The 17,263-nt window shown below is 38.2% G+C and overlaps 2 protein-coding genes across 2 annotated transcripts; one reads left to right on the top strand and one right to left on the bottom strand.

Annotated features, from left to right (window-relative positions):
• Window positions 1-2,399: 2,399 nt before the first annotated feature.
• LOC137253719 (uncharacterized) lies at window positions 2,400-10,028 on the top strand. The gene is made up of 5 exons (XM_067791128.1): window positions 2,400-2,783; window positions 2,865-3,020; window positions 5,572-5,774; window positions 5,841-6,040; window positions 6,106-10,028. The coding sequence occupies exons 1-5, from the start codon at window positions 2,656-2,658 to the stop codon at window positions 9,628-9,630; spliced, it is 4,212 nt and encodes a 1,403-aa protein (XP_067647229.1). The 5' UTR covers window positions 2,400-2,655; the 3' UTR covers window positions 9,631-10,028.
• On the bottom strand, window positions 9,848-15,628 carry Vps45 (vacuolar protein sorting 45). The gene is made up of 4 exons (XM_067791137.1): window positions 15,420-15,628; window positions 15,137-15,335; window positions 12,568-13,649; window positions 9,848-12,430 (listed from the first exon to the last, which is right to left on the bottom strand). Exons 1-4 carry the CDS (start codon window positions 15,510-15,512, stop codon window positions 12,077-12,079), a joined length of 1,728 nt encoding a protein of 575 aa, XP_067647238.1. The 5' UTR covers window positions 15,513-15,628; the 3' UTR covers window positions 9,848-12,076.
• Between the last annotated feature and the right edge of the window lie 1,635 nt (window positions 15,629-17,263).

The following is a 17,263-nucleotide window of genomic DNA, read 5'->3' as shown; positions in this document are numbered from 1 at the left end:
ACACTACTCTTAGCACTGCCGGATTCCCATGACATGCTGATTGGAATCTTGTTGCATTCCAACAGGGAGATTGGAATCCACTGCATTCCGAAATCATGCTGAGCGGAATCTGATGCATTCTGCCAGTATAAGATTTCGGCATAAGATCTTATTTCTGCTCATATTTCTTATTATTATTATATTCTGAAATTAAATAGTAATGTTCATTAATATTTCTTTGTTTGTAATATAACATTGTTGAAAGCTCGATATATCTTAAATTTGATCTTTTGAGTTGTATATTTATATATCTTTTATATTATGCAGTCGACCATAGTTTGTCGTCGACTTTAAATAATAAATAAATAAATAAATTTACCGGAATAACAGTTGTTTTATATTGTTAATACTATTAGTTGAAAGTTGTTATTATAAAATAACCGTTTGCCTGCGTGCAAAAAATTAGTATATAAGGGCGACGAGTTCGCATTAAGATTCAGAGATTAGGAGACAGGCATACGAGACGGTAGGTTTTATGACTACTGACCAAGGGTACACCTGAAGGTTTTTGACTTCATTTGTACTAAAAGTATATTCGTCTGGAGGCTTTATTACTCCATTCGACCGCAGAGGTTGGCCGAGGGCTTTATTACCTTAGTCACCTCTTACAAAGCAAGGGAATCAGCAAGGAGTAGAAATAGAATTTTTATTGAATAAATACTTTTATAACGTTTTATACGAAATAAACCGGGTTATTCTTTTGGAAGGACCGGTAGGAATTTCTACTTTCAGGAACCCTGGACGGACTGAGGCTAAAGGCTCCATTACTGATACTTAGCATAGACTTGACTTGGCTTGCGAACTGTCACTTACAGTTCTGTTAAATGAACATTGCATGTTACTGATTACTCAAAACTTAGCAACACTTAACTTGACTTAGAAGTCTGTTGAATTTTGATTTTCTATGTAAGTTCTAAGTGACGTTTACATTTTGAGATGCCATTTGTTTGTTTCCATTTCATTTTGACATTTTGTCATACAAATTGACATTTATTTAAAAGTAAATTTCAACGCTGATTATGATGCCAGGTTGTATGCGCCAAGTGGAGTATAATCGTGGCTAAGTTGGCAAGTTTACGCCAAGTCAAGTCAAGTCTATGCTAAGTATCAGTAATGGGAGCTTTACCCCGGCAAAGTCAAAGGAAAAGTCAGTCACAGCAAAGCAAGTTCAATCAATTCGCCGTGCAGATGAATGTGAAGTCAAAAGAAATTTTTCATAGATTTCGATCAACTGATTTCTTGTTGCACAAGGCTTTGTATGGAAACTTATCAAGAAGAAGCAATCAGCTGATGGGATAACACCACCTGTAATGAATTCGCCTTGATACGGATCCTAAAATAATGAGAGAGGTGTCAAAAGAGGCGTTTTGACCGCGACCATCTGATAGCTGCCAACAGTTTCAATTTCAAACCAGTTTACCACCAAGGCGAATTCAGTAGAGGTGGTGTTATCCCAACAGCTGATTGCTTCTTCTTGATAATTTTCCATACAAGGCCTTGTACAACAAAATGTCAGTTAATCGAAATCTATGAAAATTTTCTTTTGACTTGACATTCTTCGGCACGGCGAATTGGTTGAATTCGCTTTGCCACCACCTGGTATGGATTCGCCTTGGTTACCACCGATTGGCCCATGCTTTTTGGAGCGAAATTGCTAGTGGCCGCACAGACCATTGTGAATGATAACTAAGTGTGATATCTTCTGCATAGACGTCAAAATTCCAAAAGTGGTTGGATCACCTGATATGTAATTGACTATCGCTGTCTCATTCTGTATCTCTTTCTATCACCCGCTGAAGATAGGCGCCGCCATATTGAACACGCTGTCAAAACGCTAAAAAGTAGCCATATTGAACATCCTGACAGGCAGTTGACTGATAAGATATCACACTTAGTCATCATTCACAATGGCACTGACGATGAAATGAATAAACTGGCATCTCTCGCTAATTTACAATGGGAAATCTAATTTGAGCTTGGCAGCGCCACATTGCGTTTGACGTATGTTCAACAGCCGTCTCCATTGTAAATTTTACCAAGTAGCGCAACTAACAGCTGATCGGTGAAAATTCGCACATTCACACGCACAGTTCTTGACTCAGTTTCAAAAACAAACTTTAGATTATTTAACTCAAATTTTAAAGTGAGACAATCCTTACGAATTTTGTGTATATAGAATATATAAGGCGTTTTTATTGTTACCAAAACAATAGTTTTATTTTTATTAAAGCTTTTATCATTTTTTTTTTTAACTTTGAAAAGACTCCGAACACCATTCTTTCATTATATGACATTCGACTGCCTAGTCCACTGCCTTCCACTCTATTCGCAACAAAACCTCTATTTAAGTTGCCAAACTATATAGGAAACAATGGCCGTCTCGTTGTGAGCAAAGTTTTCGAATTTTTGTGAAATTAAACCAAAATTGTGCTAAAATTCACTGCAAACATAGCAAGACCAAAGACATTTTTATTATTTTTGCTTTTTGATAAGTTTGGGCTTTTTTAAACGTGTTGTAATCGAACGCTGGAAAGTTAATATTTTGCGCGCAGTGACGTGATCTTACGTCGCAAATTCGTTTGGAGCGCTGAAACAAGTTTTACATCTGCCATCGTCATGGACAAAAATGAAGCTTTGGAGAGGCGTTTCAGTTTAAATATGACACATTTACCTAATCCAATCGCCGAATCTACCTGTTTAAACTTGAATGGAAGCGCAACTAGAACCGCTGCTGGGATGAAAAGGTTTCAGAGAATTCATTAAATATTTACATTTTACAAATGTATTGGTTTATATTTGATCATTAATTTTTCTGTTTTTAATAGTGCTGTTAGTGAATTTCGATGGGGAGGTAGTCCCATTAGTCCGAAAAATCGTAGCAATTCAAGTATGTGTTGGAACAATACAAGCGTACATAAAAGCAGGAGTACCGCTACTAGCCCACAACGCGGCAGAATAAATCTGAGTAAAATTGACCCAAGGTATATTAAATTACTATATTCTAATATACATATATACATTTGGTGAAAGTCAAGTTAATACGCGTACCGACCTCAGATCAATAATCCGAAGGCGAAAAAAAAAATGTTGAGTGTATCAAATGACATTCACGAAAAATCAAAAACTACCCTGGACCTCTCCGAAACAGCCAGCCATCCATAGTTCGCAGAACTATTTGTGACCAAAACATAATGCGCGCAAAACACCTCGCAAATTTGTTTTACTGTGAACAACAAAATAACAACAACCAGAGGAAATTACCCCACTTTTTTTTGCAAATATCTGTTGACAGAGGTGACCTTTTTCCGCTTCAAATTACTCTTTAAGATATTTGACAAAAAAAATATTTTTCATATCGGATTCTTGATACTATTTTTGTACGTATTACGTACGTATTTGTACGTATTACGTATGTATTTTGGTACTCCTATCGACAATTTTTCACAAAAAATAGGTATTGTTGATGTAGCTATGTATATAGACGCTCTCGTCGGATATAGATGTGGTACGTTCCGGTAACAAGCATCATTAAGGTAATAGCCCTACCATCTTCGGAACGACTAATATGACCACATCGAACCCTTTGGGCCATCCCGCCCCCACCCTTAGTTCCATGAGGAACTTGGGATCGCCTGCTAAATATGTGTATAATACTTGCATATTTGTGGGCAGGATTTGTCTCGCGTGGGTGAGGTTGACAATTGGGGTGCGGAAGCTATGAATTGCGCTTATCAATCCTCCCATTCCCTTATTTAATGCATCTTACGTAGATATAAGTTATGTATGTATATTGTGACGAATATTAGCAACACTAAGGGATACTATCATCTCTAAGCCGATGCTAACCAGTGACTTGTATGCACATCATTAAATCAATCATTATGTCTACCCATATGTCCATACGAGCAGCGGAGAAGAGACCCACAAACACATGCATATGTCTTATCTGGATGCTCACAAAATAAGGCAATAATTTGTGCAAGTATTACTCACATATACACGCGCATATGAGAAGCTATAAACGTAGTTATAGCTGGTAGTTTTGTAGCTGATGGCTGACTGGTGAATTCTAGAATAGAAAAGCCTAGAAATATGCAACGAGGAAACCAGACAGTATAAAAGGCGGCAACAGTACAGCCGCGAGAATCAGTTTGATTTAAGACGCTATCTGGCGAGCAATAGAAGTGTTATTGTGAAGTACTTTAATAAAGGCTATTTTGCATTATTGAAAAGTGGAGTTATTTATTCAACAGTTTAGTGATTCGAACGTTAGCAGAAGGTTGTAAATAAGATGAATTGCAGTATATTCGCAACATTATATTTTTATTATTGATGTATATATAAATTATAAGATATATATACATACATATGTACACAAGTAACGCCAATTTTTGTCTGAATGGGGCGAAGCACTGATCACACAACAACCACTGGATATGATACCCCCAGCGGGTTAGGGGGTTAGAATATACCCGCGGTAGGTATGTCTGTCGTAAGAAGCGACTAAAATACCAAATAGATTCAAGGGGTTGTGTAGCGCAACCCTTTTAGGTTTGCAGCTCAATATATAGCTTCTCCAAACCCAATTGTCAATCTCACCTATCTATGCGAATCCTGTTTCATTAACAGCCGAGGCTCCGACGACCCCGGGCTTTTTATGGATCTAGGGGGTGGGAGGGCGGCATGGCCTAGAAGGTCGCATGTGGTCATAACAAATCGTTCCCGAGATGGTCGGGCTTGGTACCGGAAAGTACCGGATCTGCATCCGGAAAAGAACAATCAACATCGAAAACACTCCCAATGCCTTAGGGGAGTGTCCTTATCGCTACAACAACAACAACTGGATGTGATTTCCTTCCAGTTTTCTTCAAAGTCAGAGAAAACAATCGCACAGACCCAGAACTCAAAACACAAAAGGCTTTCAAATGCGTTATACTTACGGGATAAATCCAATGTCAGGGATGCACATTATATTTCAACTGGTTTTACTGGTCTTTAGTATATAAATATGGCATTAATGAGCAATTATTTGTAACATAGTATTTTCTGACCGCGATCGATGTAGAATATGCTATTTGGCATTATAAATAAGTTTCATGTATAACTCCCATTCTATTTCCAGATCACCGAAAGGTCTAGAAAATGATCTGTGTATGATGCCATAGGTGTCTTATATGAATCTTATTTCGGACTTCTTATGTTGGGAGCACTGGAGGATTCGAAACGCGTTCTTTTCAACCTCCCTTAGAAGAGTGGGTCACATAGTCGTCCGTTTGTAATGTTTGTCAATATGCTGATCGCGATCACTCGGCATTCCGACCGCATAAGCGCTTCGATTAAGAACTCATTTCTCTCTCCTATATACAAGTTTGCTGGGTTTTGAGAAAATAGGTTTCTTTTATTAATAAAAAAAAGTATTGTACAGGTGTAAATTTTTGAAAACAATAAAAAAGAATGTTAACTTTTGGCAACGTTAAACAATAACCCACTTTTCATTTTTGATTTAAATGAAAATCTTTCTTTCCTTTTCAGAGTCTACGCTGATGTTCAAAGTCGTGGACTAGTATCACGTATTGTTCAGTATCACGAAAATGGTTCAAGATTAAATCGCAGCATGTCTGCTGGTAATATATATAGCAAATCTGGGCAAAATTCAATACCACAACTGCAAAAAAATGAATTACCCTATCGCGCCACACAGCAAACCGTGGCAATGACGCGCATTTCTGCGCCAAGTATGTATAATGCGTTGCAGTTGATAAATTATATTTATATTATACGTAGTTTTTTTTTTTTTTTAGAAAAATCTGCCTTTTACGGCAACACACTCTCAAGTTTATTGCGTTCAAATTCTGTGATTAGCGTTCAAAAGAGTGACGAAGAACTTTCGTGTGAAAATCGACCTATATTGCATCCGCCCGCAACGGAGAACGAGTTGGCGCCCACACTGAGTGTACTCGATGTACTTAAAGAAATTTCGCGAAAACGCATTAACAGTGATGTGAATATATTCTTACTATTTGTTTTGTGATAGTAAACAATAATCAACAAATTATTTATTTGTAGGATTCCGATGGTATAAATGATGCTAATAAGAAATACTGCAATCGCGAATATAATGATGGACCATATGAACCATCAGCATATTACCCGGACCAACGCCTCAATGGTCTACAAGGTGTTGGGGCAGTTACAACTTCAATGCCTGCTGCGCCCGGACAAAGTTATAAAAGGCAACGTGAGCAAATGTTAGCTCCCAAGCATCAACAACCATTACACTATGCACAGCAATTGAGTAGCGGCCCAAATGGTAGTGTAGCTGTGAGTACCCGTCCACCACTTCACATACAGCATTCACCACCCGAACAAATGGCAAAAAAGCGGCTATGCAATTATAATAATGATATTACAAGTTCGCTTAGTTCAAGTCTGATACATGCAAATAAAAGGAAGTTTTATGAACAACAACAACGTTCAACAATGCAAAATTCACCACCATCTTTGACCGAGGAATATGAAGCACAAAAATCCAAAATACAACGTCAACAAACTGATTTACGTTTACAGCAATTAACAAAGAGTCTACGCTGCAAAACGCCAATAACACCTCTACCAACGACACCATTAAATACAACTGCTTACGTAGCAGCATTGGGTGGTAATATTGAGACTAAATTAGATGTACCACCTTCACAATCAATTACTGCAGTTAAACAAACTCTCTCTGAACCACCCCGACGGAATGATAATATTTCTAGCATATCACAGAAGCCAAAACTTACGCTTTTCAATCGCAATTATAATACCGAGCCGCAAAGTTTAAATAAAATAGACGGCAATAATGACAACTTGGCAGAAAATGAAAGCGATGTGAACAATGGAGAATGCGCAGATATACAATTCGTTAAACCAAAAAAGAGTTCTGCTATTGTAAATAAGAAAAATCCATTGATCGAGCGTACGCAGAAATCGAAATTGGCAATGATGTTGAGTGGATTACGGGGAGAAATCTATCATGGAGATGAAGGAGATGACGAAGTTGATAAAACTAGCTGGAAGAAATCACAAAGTAATGCGGCTAAAAAAACTAAAACAATTTCATCGAATTCAGTAGGTAATACATCTGCGCAATCAACTAATTTTGTTGTGCAAGCAGCAGATAAATCTGGAAATTCGACTTCTGAAACAGTCACGGAAAATGGCACTACAACTGTAACTAAAGCATCAAGTTGTAACACAAATTCTCTATCTACGTCGATTGCAACTACAACCTCTACTGCTGGGAGCTTTAAATTAACTGCTTCGCCGGTTTCTACTAGCAGTACTTCCGCCTCAACCAATGTGTCACCGAGTGCAGTTTCCACAACTGTCACTAAAACAACTTCTCCTTTGGTGGGCATAAAATTAACGCCCCAGAAGCAAGTACTTGACACCAGCAGCAAATCGAGCGTAACTGCCCCCACCTTAAGTTTTGCTGGAATGTCGTCAAAAGCTGACACGGATTTCACATCAGTTTCTGGCACAATAGCATCAGGTGTGGGCGCAGTACCACAGCTTCAGGGATTCTCTTTCGGTTTATCAACTAAGAGCACCACCTCTGTGACTGCCACGACTTCTCCCCCAACAACAACTACTGCAACTGCAAAAACAACCACATCAGTATTAGCTGTTGGTGGTTTCAAATTTGACACAGCGCAAAATAAGACCGTCACAGAAACAGCTACAGCAGCAATTACCACAACTTCGGCAGTTACAGGATTCACCTTTGGTAGTTTTGCTAATGCAAATCCGTCTACAACTACAACTGCAAGCACGGAAGCAACCAAACCAGTATTCGCTTTTGGTGTTGGTACTTTTTCCAGCACCACTTTGTCCGCAACAACAACAAACCCAACTTTCAATGTGACAAGTAACACCATAACGATTGCACCCACTACTACGGCTGCAGCTGGCTTTGGCGCAATTGGTACGGGCACCTTTTCTTTCGGCGCTGGTAATAGTTCTACAACTGCTGCATTAGCTTCTTCAGCGGCTGGTCAGACAACAAACGCTTCAAATCCGTTTGGTGGTGGTTTAACAAATAATGTCTTTGGTGTTACAGCATCAGCGCCAACTACTAACACATTTGCTTTTGAAGCCACACCTACTACAACTCAAGCAACAGCAACGACTGCTGTTTCGACTGGAACTGCCACAACTAATTCAACAGCAACTCCCGCAAATCTTTTCTCCTTTGGAGGTGACAAATCAGGTGCAGGAAGCTCTACTACAACAGTAACTACCAACTCAGCACCATTTGCATTCGGTGCTAACACTCAAAAAGCAAACACAGCAGTGACTACCTCAAGTAATAATGTAAATAAGCCTATTTTCAGTTTCGGTACTGCTGGTAGTAGCACAGCATCCAATGCACCTGACATTGCAGCTACTAACACAAACCCATCAAGCGGAAATTTGTTCTCATTTGGTAAGAAATCTACACCGAACGAAGTCACATTATTTGGTAATAATAACGCTGTTGGCAATAATACACAGCCGGCTGCTCCTACTGCCGCTTCTCAACCCAGTGCATTTACTTTTGGCGCAGTTGCTGCACAGCCATCGACACCAGCATTCGGCGCTTCCAACGCCACGGGCTCCACTACAGCTTTCACATTTGGCGGTGGTGCAAGTACCAATAAGGCATCAGCAACGTCTGCAATAGGGACGCCAAACAACGCTTCACTAACTGGTGGTTTTAGTTTTGGCGTTTCTAACCCCACTAATCCTCTTACCACAACAAATAATGCAACATCAACAAATATATTCGGTGGTGCATCATCTACACTAAATAATGCGGCATCAGCAGTGCCATCCAATACAAATATTGTGAAACCAACATTCAGTTTTGGTGGGAACGCTTCAACAAATACCAATACCACCACTAACGAGGTTGCTAACAAATCTATATTTGGCGGTGCTGCTGCAAATACAAGCACTACAAATAATCTATTTGGTGCATTTGCCACCGATGCCGCCAGAAATAATCAAGCAAATGACACATTTAGCTTCAACACAAACACGGCCTCCCACAATAATAACGCAACACCCAATAATCCTTTTGCCGCTGCTGCGTCCAAACCAGCAGTGGGTGGTTTTTCTTTTAACACAAATAATAAACCTGCAGCTGCCACTACTGCCCCAGCACCATTCGCATTTGGTGGTGCAGCAAACAATACAGCTGTTGCTTCTGCATCCACCACCTCTACACCATTCAGTTTCGGCGGCAGCAGCAACAGCAGCGGTGCACCGCCAAATAAAACATTCACGTTTGGTAGCAGCGCCAATAGCAGTAATACGACTGCTCCAACTATGAATGCGGGCAATATATTTGGTGGGGGTGTCACTCAGACGAACAACAACACACAACAAGCAGCTGTGTCACCATTTAATTTTTCAGCAGGCTCTACCAATGGCGCTGCGCCTGCGTCTGCTGTTGCTGCTGCTACTGCTACTACCAATATATTCGCACCACCTACTGTGCCTGGTACAAGCGGTAGTGGAGAACATCGACCAATTCGTCGTGCTACTCGTCGTCTACAGAAAACTTAACATTATAACAAACCATTTTAATTTATTAGTTTTTGTATAAATGACTAGAGAAATTGAATATTTTCGCCCACAACTTCAACGGATGAATGGTACTTATGTACCTAATTTGTTGATTTTTATTTCTGTGAAGCGAAAGAAACACTCTCTATGAAGGCTTTAATAAGAAGTGCTTACGGTTAGACAAGACGTTTTTGCTTTGACAGACATAACATTTACCTTATTTGAAAGACTTTTTTATTGATTGATAACTTTACTAAATACATATGTTTAATTTGTTTATACTTAAATACGTGTTAAATAAGTTGAAAATTTCAGTAGTGACGTACATATATATTTATTTTTGCTAACTTCGAGGACAATTACTAACCAAAACTTAATAAAAATTCTTAATAACGGAATATATGTTCTCTTAATTTAATCTAAACCGTCTAGATGATTTTAATTGTTTCAAAGAAATAGTCAGAGCGCTTATGCCACTCAATTGCTCAGGCCAATCACGAAAAAGTGATATAATACCAACTACAAAGAAATCTATTATTCTCTCCACATGGTTTCTCCGGTGCAGTGCGGGTTTCCGGCTTCACCTTTTGATTTTTATAACACGCGTTTCCCAGGATATTTTATACAGTTTTTACTCCTGAGGTTTAACAAGGAAAAAACACTTAATATCGATTTGACGATACCAGCCTTCTTTGCCATTAACGTCAAGGAATGTGCACTAGACTGGGTTGGTCCCCATACAAAACAAAAAAAAGTTGCTAATGTCCGCCCCTAAATTTATTTTGGTCTTGAGAGGCTTCACATTTCCGTTTAATGTCCTTTTAAGCTATGAAGTCGTTTTCATATGATTAGGTCAGCTAACAAAGTTGTACCGCCCCCTAAAGTATCCTTTTTTCATTGCCAAATGAAAGTACTTAAAAATTCAAGAAAATGTTGCTTTTAAACCATATTACTAAAATAATAAACAAAGAAGTTATAGCACTTTCAATATTTATTGCAACTGTTATTTTACCTAATTCTTATTATACTTAGACCTGAAACTCATGATTTTTTTGGAGGAAAATTTATTTTTAGGGTTTGCATTGAAAAGTTAATAAAGATATGCCAAATATCATAAATAGGGGAAGTCGAAGTAAATAAGTGAGTCAGACCTGTTGTTTCGTATTTATAATAATAACAATAATAGTGCGGCAAAATCATCTTTTTTTTGGGTATTGGACAAAACCCACTTTTTGTAGAGATTGAGGCTTAAGTAAACAAAGTACTATCTCTGTTTTTTCGAAATTAGCCTCCAAAAAATAGATATCGGTTTTCGAGGTTCGAAATTCTACATTTAGAAATTTAATTTTTTTCTTTTTTGTTAATGCGTTCAGCAAATTGAAACATTTTAAATGTGGTCGTGGTCCGCTCTTTCCCTTATTTGAAGGGCTGAATTCTTTTTTTGGGAAATTTGGTATAACATAAAATTTCGAAATGTAGAATATCGAACTTCGAAAGCCGATATCTATTTTTTGGAGGCTAACTTCGAAAAACAGAGAAAATACTTTGTTTACCTCAATCTCTACAAAAAGTGGGTTTTGTCCAATACCCAAAAAAAGTTGATTTTGCCGCACTATTATTGTTATTATTATAAATACGAAACAACAGGTCTGACTCACCTATTTACTCCGACTTCCCCTATTTATGATATTTAGCATATCTTTATTAACTTTTCAATGCAAACCCTAAAAATAAATTTTCCTCCAAAAAAATCATGAGTTTCAGGTCTAAGTATAATAAGAATTAGGTAAAATAACAGTTGCAATAAATATTGAAAGTGCTATAACTTCTTTGTTTATTATTTTAGTAATATGGTTTAAAAGCAACATTTTCTTGAATTTTTAAGTACTTTCGTTTGGTAATGAAAAAAGGATACTTTAGGGCAGGAAAGGGGGGGGGGGGTACAACTTTGTTAGGTGACCTAATCAGGTGAAAACTTCAGAGCTTAAAAGGACATTAAACGGAAAAGTTTCTCAAGACCAAAATAATGACATATCAATATTAAAAATCGGACGTCAAATAATCAAGTTATAACGAAAAAACCTTTTCGGCTGTATTTCGAAGGATCAAAAAAAAAATTAAAAAAAAATTTCAAAACGCTCTCAACATAATCTTTAAATTTAGGGGCGGACATTAGCAACTTTTTTTTTTGACCCAGTCTAATGTGCACCCTTACCCTTAACACATATTCTTAAAGCCTTGATCAACATAAAGATAATGCGAAGGAGAAATTGTTTTCAAACCATGTACAAATACTGATAACAGTGTAGCAAAAACACGGTACAGCAGTAATAATAATAATGAATATAGATTTTTAGAAACTTAAAGCTAAATAATTTATAAAAAAATTAAGAATGTAAACGAATACAGCTGTTTAAATTGTTCCCGACTACTATATATCATTAGTTTAGTAATTATCACTAGAAATATATTTCAACATTGTTTTGGTATGTTTGAACTGAATACCTGCGGTTGCATTCAATACCTCATCTATAAAACTTTTCGAATTGTGTATAGTCGTACCACCTAATATTACTTTATAGCCAACATTATTAAGTTGGTGTACTGCCAGTGCTTCTTCGTATGTAGTGCCACCAACCATAAATACGACCACTTCTTGTGGTGGACGCCGAAATGGTACTAATTCCGAATTAATTGCTGGATACATTGGATCTAGTTCTCGACCTTTGAAAACATCTTCCAATGTTTCCTTAAGTAAGGGTGTGTGTTGAGTGAAAACATTTTCAACACCTTTCAAACCCTGTAAAGAAAAAAAGAAAAAAAAAAAAAACAGAAGGCACAAGTTAGCATTTATTATACAAATGTGGCATGATATCAGTCAGGATGAAAAATACCTACAATATAAGGAAACCTCAAAATCTACTTATCTTAATTTACCTTTATCAAATTTCGCGTTAGCTTAACAGCATCGGATATACGCACTAAATTGAAAATTTCTCCTTGTCGCATATGCGTTCCAGCATATTCAATTAAACTAGGTACAATAGCTGTACGTCCGCCGCGTGTTTTAATGATTTGCAACAAGCTAGACGTATCGCAATTTGCGTGACGCTCATAACGTAAAGCATACAACGCCACCAATTTGATAGCATCATCCACCGTAATACGTTCATCGGCTATAATTTTACGTATACGCTGAAGTTGTTGCGAATGTTCAGCTTTACATGCAACCTCTTGCTCCAACTCGGATACTTCAAAGAGGCTTCGCTTTGCAGTGAGCGCTGATAATTCGCCCATTATGCAAAGATGTTTTTGTACAGTACCAGACATTTTCTTAAATTGTGGATATGTCTCGATGAAATTTTTCATGTCGGCAATACTTTCAACTTTTTTTTGATCTTTGGCTTTCCGTTGAAATTCTTCCATTAAATTTTTAATTGTCGCACCAATTTCACCAAAATTTGCATACATATTTTTGCCATAGAACTCATCTTGTTCACCGGATAAAACCAATTCTTTAAAATCTTTTGGTATACCAGCTATATTGGAAAGATCAACCCGATTATTGTGTATGCAGAGTAATTCATGTACCATTGCTTGATATGTCCATTTATGTAGCAAGGGTGTAACAGGATCATCACGACGATCTAATATGAGTAGAAGTGGTGGAGCAGCACCATTTTCATGGGTACGTGAGAAATCGAATAGGCTGGATTCCTTGCAAATTTGTTCATATATTTGTTTGGCTAAAGTTTGTGTCACTGCCGAACCAGCACGATAACGTATAACTGGATTTAGTTTCAATGATAATAATACTGCTAATACACCTTGTACTGTGCGCCCAAGTGCATCTGGCAACCAATTAAGACGATGCATACTGTTAGGTATATTGAGTGAGATCAAATTCGGATTGACACAAAGGTAATCGGCGTATACTTCTTTCACTTCGCGCACTGACTCACTTTCATCACATTCTGCTAGATACTTTATGTCGGTACGCGGAATGATATTGCTGAAATCTACAAAAAAATTCAATTATCAAGAGTGCGGCGAAAAAGAGAGTAATCAAATCCAAGTAGGAATCTAAAACTTAGGTGACACCAATTTTTGAGCAAAGGCTTAACAATTTATTTTTATATATAATTTTAAAATCCCGAGTACGATACATAAAAGGAATTCATATTTTTTAGGGTATAAATAAGGTGAATGTGTAAAAGTGTACATATACATTTTTCGAAAACAGCTAACCGAATATTTTTGAAAACAGGACCTTTTCTTTTACGTATTGTTATGGAACTTGGGTGAAGAACGGGTTAGCTATAGCTTACCGCGGGATTTCCGAAAGTTTTTTTTTTGTTTTTGAGTTTCAAATAAATGGCATGAGCAGTGCTCCAACACAGTCAGATTATCCCTCCTTTTTCGTTATAAATCTCCTAGCACTAAAATTTTTGTTTTTGAAAATGCTTTTCAACACTCAGTTTGGAAATGTTTACCAATATTTGTTTCTATTCCTATTTTTAGGTATTTATGTTTATTAAACTAGTCTAACTAACTGTGATATTTCATTTTTGATACGTTTTTTTCAAAATACGCCATTCTGCTCATTCGATTTATGGATAACCTTAAATTTGAAGTATAACACCAGATTAGTACGGTGTCTAGTTTACTTATTTTTTTTGCAGGTTTTGTTGGCAACGGGCTCTGATAAAATTTATTTCAAGCAGCGATCTAAGTGGTATATCATCTCGCCCAAACTAATTGGGACATCTACGGAGCAAGCTTCAAGCTATGCCCCCCTTTTTAGCAAGTTCATCAGTCGGCGACCTATATTCTTTAGAACGCTTATAATTCACGCGGGAGTTGGGTTAGTGCTAGAAAGTGCTAATACCGAATTCATAACCGGCAAAGGAACGTCCCAACATCAACAATATATTAGCATTTTGGTGTTTTTTTTCGGTAATAGTCTAGTTGAGGGGTCGACTGCTAATACGCTACCAAAAATATCGAGAGAGGTGCCAAAAGACGCGTATTAATCTCGAGAACAATCGGAAAGAAAAATTGTATGTATGTCCGGAGATATTTGCAGTTGAAGTTGGCGATTTGCATGTGGTTGTTGTTGTGTTCGTACCCACAAAAAAATTTGTGCATCACCGTGGCGGTAGCCACGGTTATACCACACACCCGGACTTGGCACGGCGTAGCCCAGGGTTATTTTTTATAAGCGCGGCCGAAGGCCGCCAACACAGAAAGGTGTTCTGCGCAAAAATACTATCGATCCCACCCCTGGTTTCGGAGGTACCCGCGGGTTTTTTTTTCGGTTTTCCATTTTACGAGTTAATATTTTTATTTTCCGCCTTCGGATTATTAATACTGATGTCAAGACGCGTCGTTTGACACCTCGATATTTTTGGTAGCGTATTAGCAGTCGACCCCTCAACTAGACTATTACCTTTTTTTTCTTCAATCCAAATACAGCAGGTAATAATTCTATTTATTTAACACTTACAAATGAAATAAGAGCCATATTTGGGACTGCGTAGTTCGTCGGCAAGTAGCTGTACATTTTGTTTAGTTGGTCTTATGAATACTATACATTTCAAATTTTTCATTCGCTCATTAGAGCGCCCGGAATCAAGACGTTCAAATAGATACACCTCACGTTGCAACATGTCTGATTGACTAAGCGCCATTGATATAATGCTAGTCTGCAATAAATAAGACATATTAACTAAAATAGCAGTTAATCAATTTATTTTGAGGGTGTAATAAGCATATGAGAATGCGCATACCGTATCTTTGTCCAGCAATATGGTCTTCATTCCAGGACCAGATTCATTGCACATTTTGTCTACATACAATTTAATGGCAGTAATTACGTTCATTTTGATTGATTTCAAGTTCCTTAAATTTACAAGAATGTAATTTGTATTATACTTTTCGCAATTCTGTCGATATTGTTTTGTTCGAGAATATGTTTACTTTAATTAAACGTCACTGACGGCAGCGCTATCAGCTGATTATTAACTGCATCAAGGATTGGTTAATTAGAAAAGTGTAATGGCTGGAACAGGTGTGAAGTACAGCTACTAGGGCATCGAAAACCGGGCCTCCCGAACCATTTTGCCATCCCGAAATACAGGGATTACATTTTTAATAATCCCGGGATTTCGGGATTTTTTTGGGATCTCATATTGCAAATTTAGATATCTTGGATTAGTTCATCTGGTAATTCTTTACGACAGCATGACACTGCTAATACGCGTATTAATCTCGAGAACAATAATCCGAAGGCGGAAAGGAAAAATTGTATCTCTGTCAAGAGATATTTGCAGTTGAAGTTGGCGATTTTAATGTGGTTGTTGTAATTTTGTGGTAGACACAAAAAAAAAGTGTGAACATAAGTGTTTTGTGCGGATATAGTTTTGGTCTCCAAACCGGTGTTGGACCCACCCAGGGTAATTCTTTATAAGCGCGGCCGAAGGCCGCCAACGCATAACGGGGTTCAGCGCAAAAATACTATGGATAGATAGATAGATGTTGTGAGGTTAAGCACTGCGACCTATTGGTCTATTGTGCCCTCATTCTCTTTACAACACTTCATCCAAGCCGAGTTCTCTGAGAAAATCCAGAATGGTTCTCGGCTTCAGAGAGTGTATGTGACTATTTTCTAGTTTGGATGATCCTAGGATCCTAAGTCTTTGTCTCGCGACTGCCTGACATTCCTTCAGGATGTGTTCTACAGACTCATCTTCGACATCACAGAATCGCCAGAGGCTACTAACTGATATGCCCAATTTATGCATATGGCTGTGAGTATACCTGTTAAAATCCTAAGGCTACTTTTTGGGAGGTTAATCATAGCCTTATATCACTTCGAGTTGTACCCTCCTATTAATGCCTTTGCCTGCCGAAGTCCTGGACTTTCGCGCCAGTGTTGTTCTCTGAGGCACGCCTTCTTTTGCCTAAAGTCCTCCCTTATTGTATTTGACCATATTGGCACCATAGGCTCGGGTCCTATTGGCTTTCTGGCCGCTCCCAACCTGACAAGCTCGTCCGCTCGCTCGTTACCATCTACTCCTCTGCGTCCAGGTACCCATGCCAGACGGATGGTGTTATTGACCCCTAGACTGTTTAACCTCTCCACACACTCAAGGACTGTTGATGATTTAATCTTAACTGAAGATATTGCCTTGAGTGCAGCTTGACTGTTGCTGAGTATAGCGATTTTCTCGTTGGTATATCTCCACTGTAAGTTTATCTCTGCACACCGGCTTATGGCGACAACTTCGGCTTGGAAGATGCTCGGATATTTTCTGAGTGGTAGGGATATTTTGGTTCGGGGCCGAAGATCCCCGCTCCTATGCCCTCCGGTGTCTTCGAGCCATCGGTGTACCATATCATAGTGTGTTCCTGGTGAAGCGCTTCAACCCTGGAGGTGTCCCACGTACATTTGTTCACCAGCTCTATTTTGAAGCGCTTCTCAAACTTAATTATCTTCTTCGTATCACCTCTGGGAAGTTGGATAAGTGGAATCTGCTCCTGCAGCTTCGCCATGCTCCGTGACTGTATCACTTAGCTTCTTCCACATCCCTCTTTAGCTATGTTTACTAAAGTACTCCTGGCTGCCTGCTCA

The sequence above is a fragment of the Eurosta solidaginis genome, chromosome 1, assembly GCF_040869045.1.
Source record: "Eurosta solidaginis isolate ZX-2024a chromosome 1, ASM4086904v1, whole genome shotgun sequence".
Lineage (NCBI taxonomy): Eukaryota > Metazoa > Arthropoda > Insecta > Diptera > Tephritidae > Eurosta > Eurosta solidaginis.
Note: the sequence above shows the minus strand (reverse complement) of the source record. Positions and strands in the feature narration are given on the sequence as shown.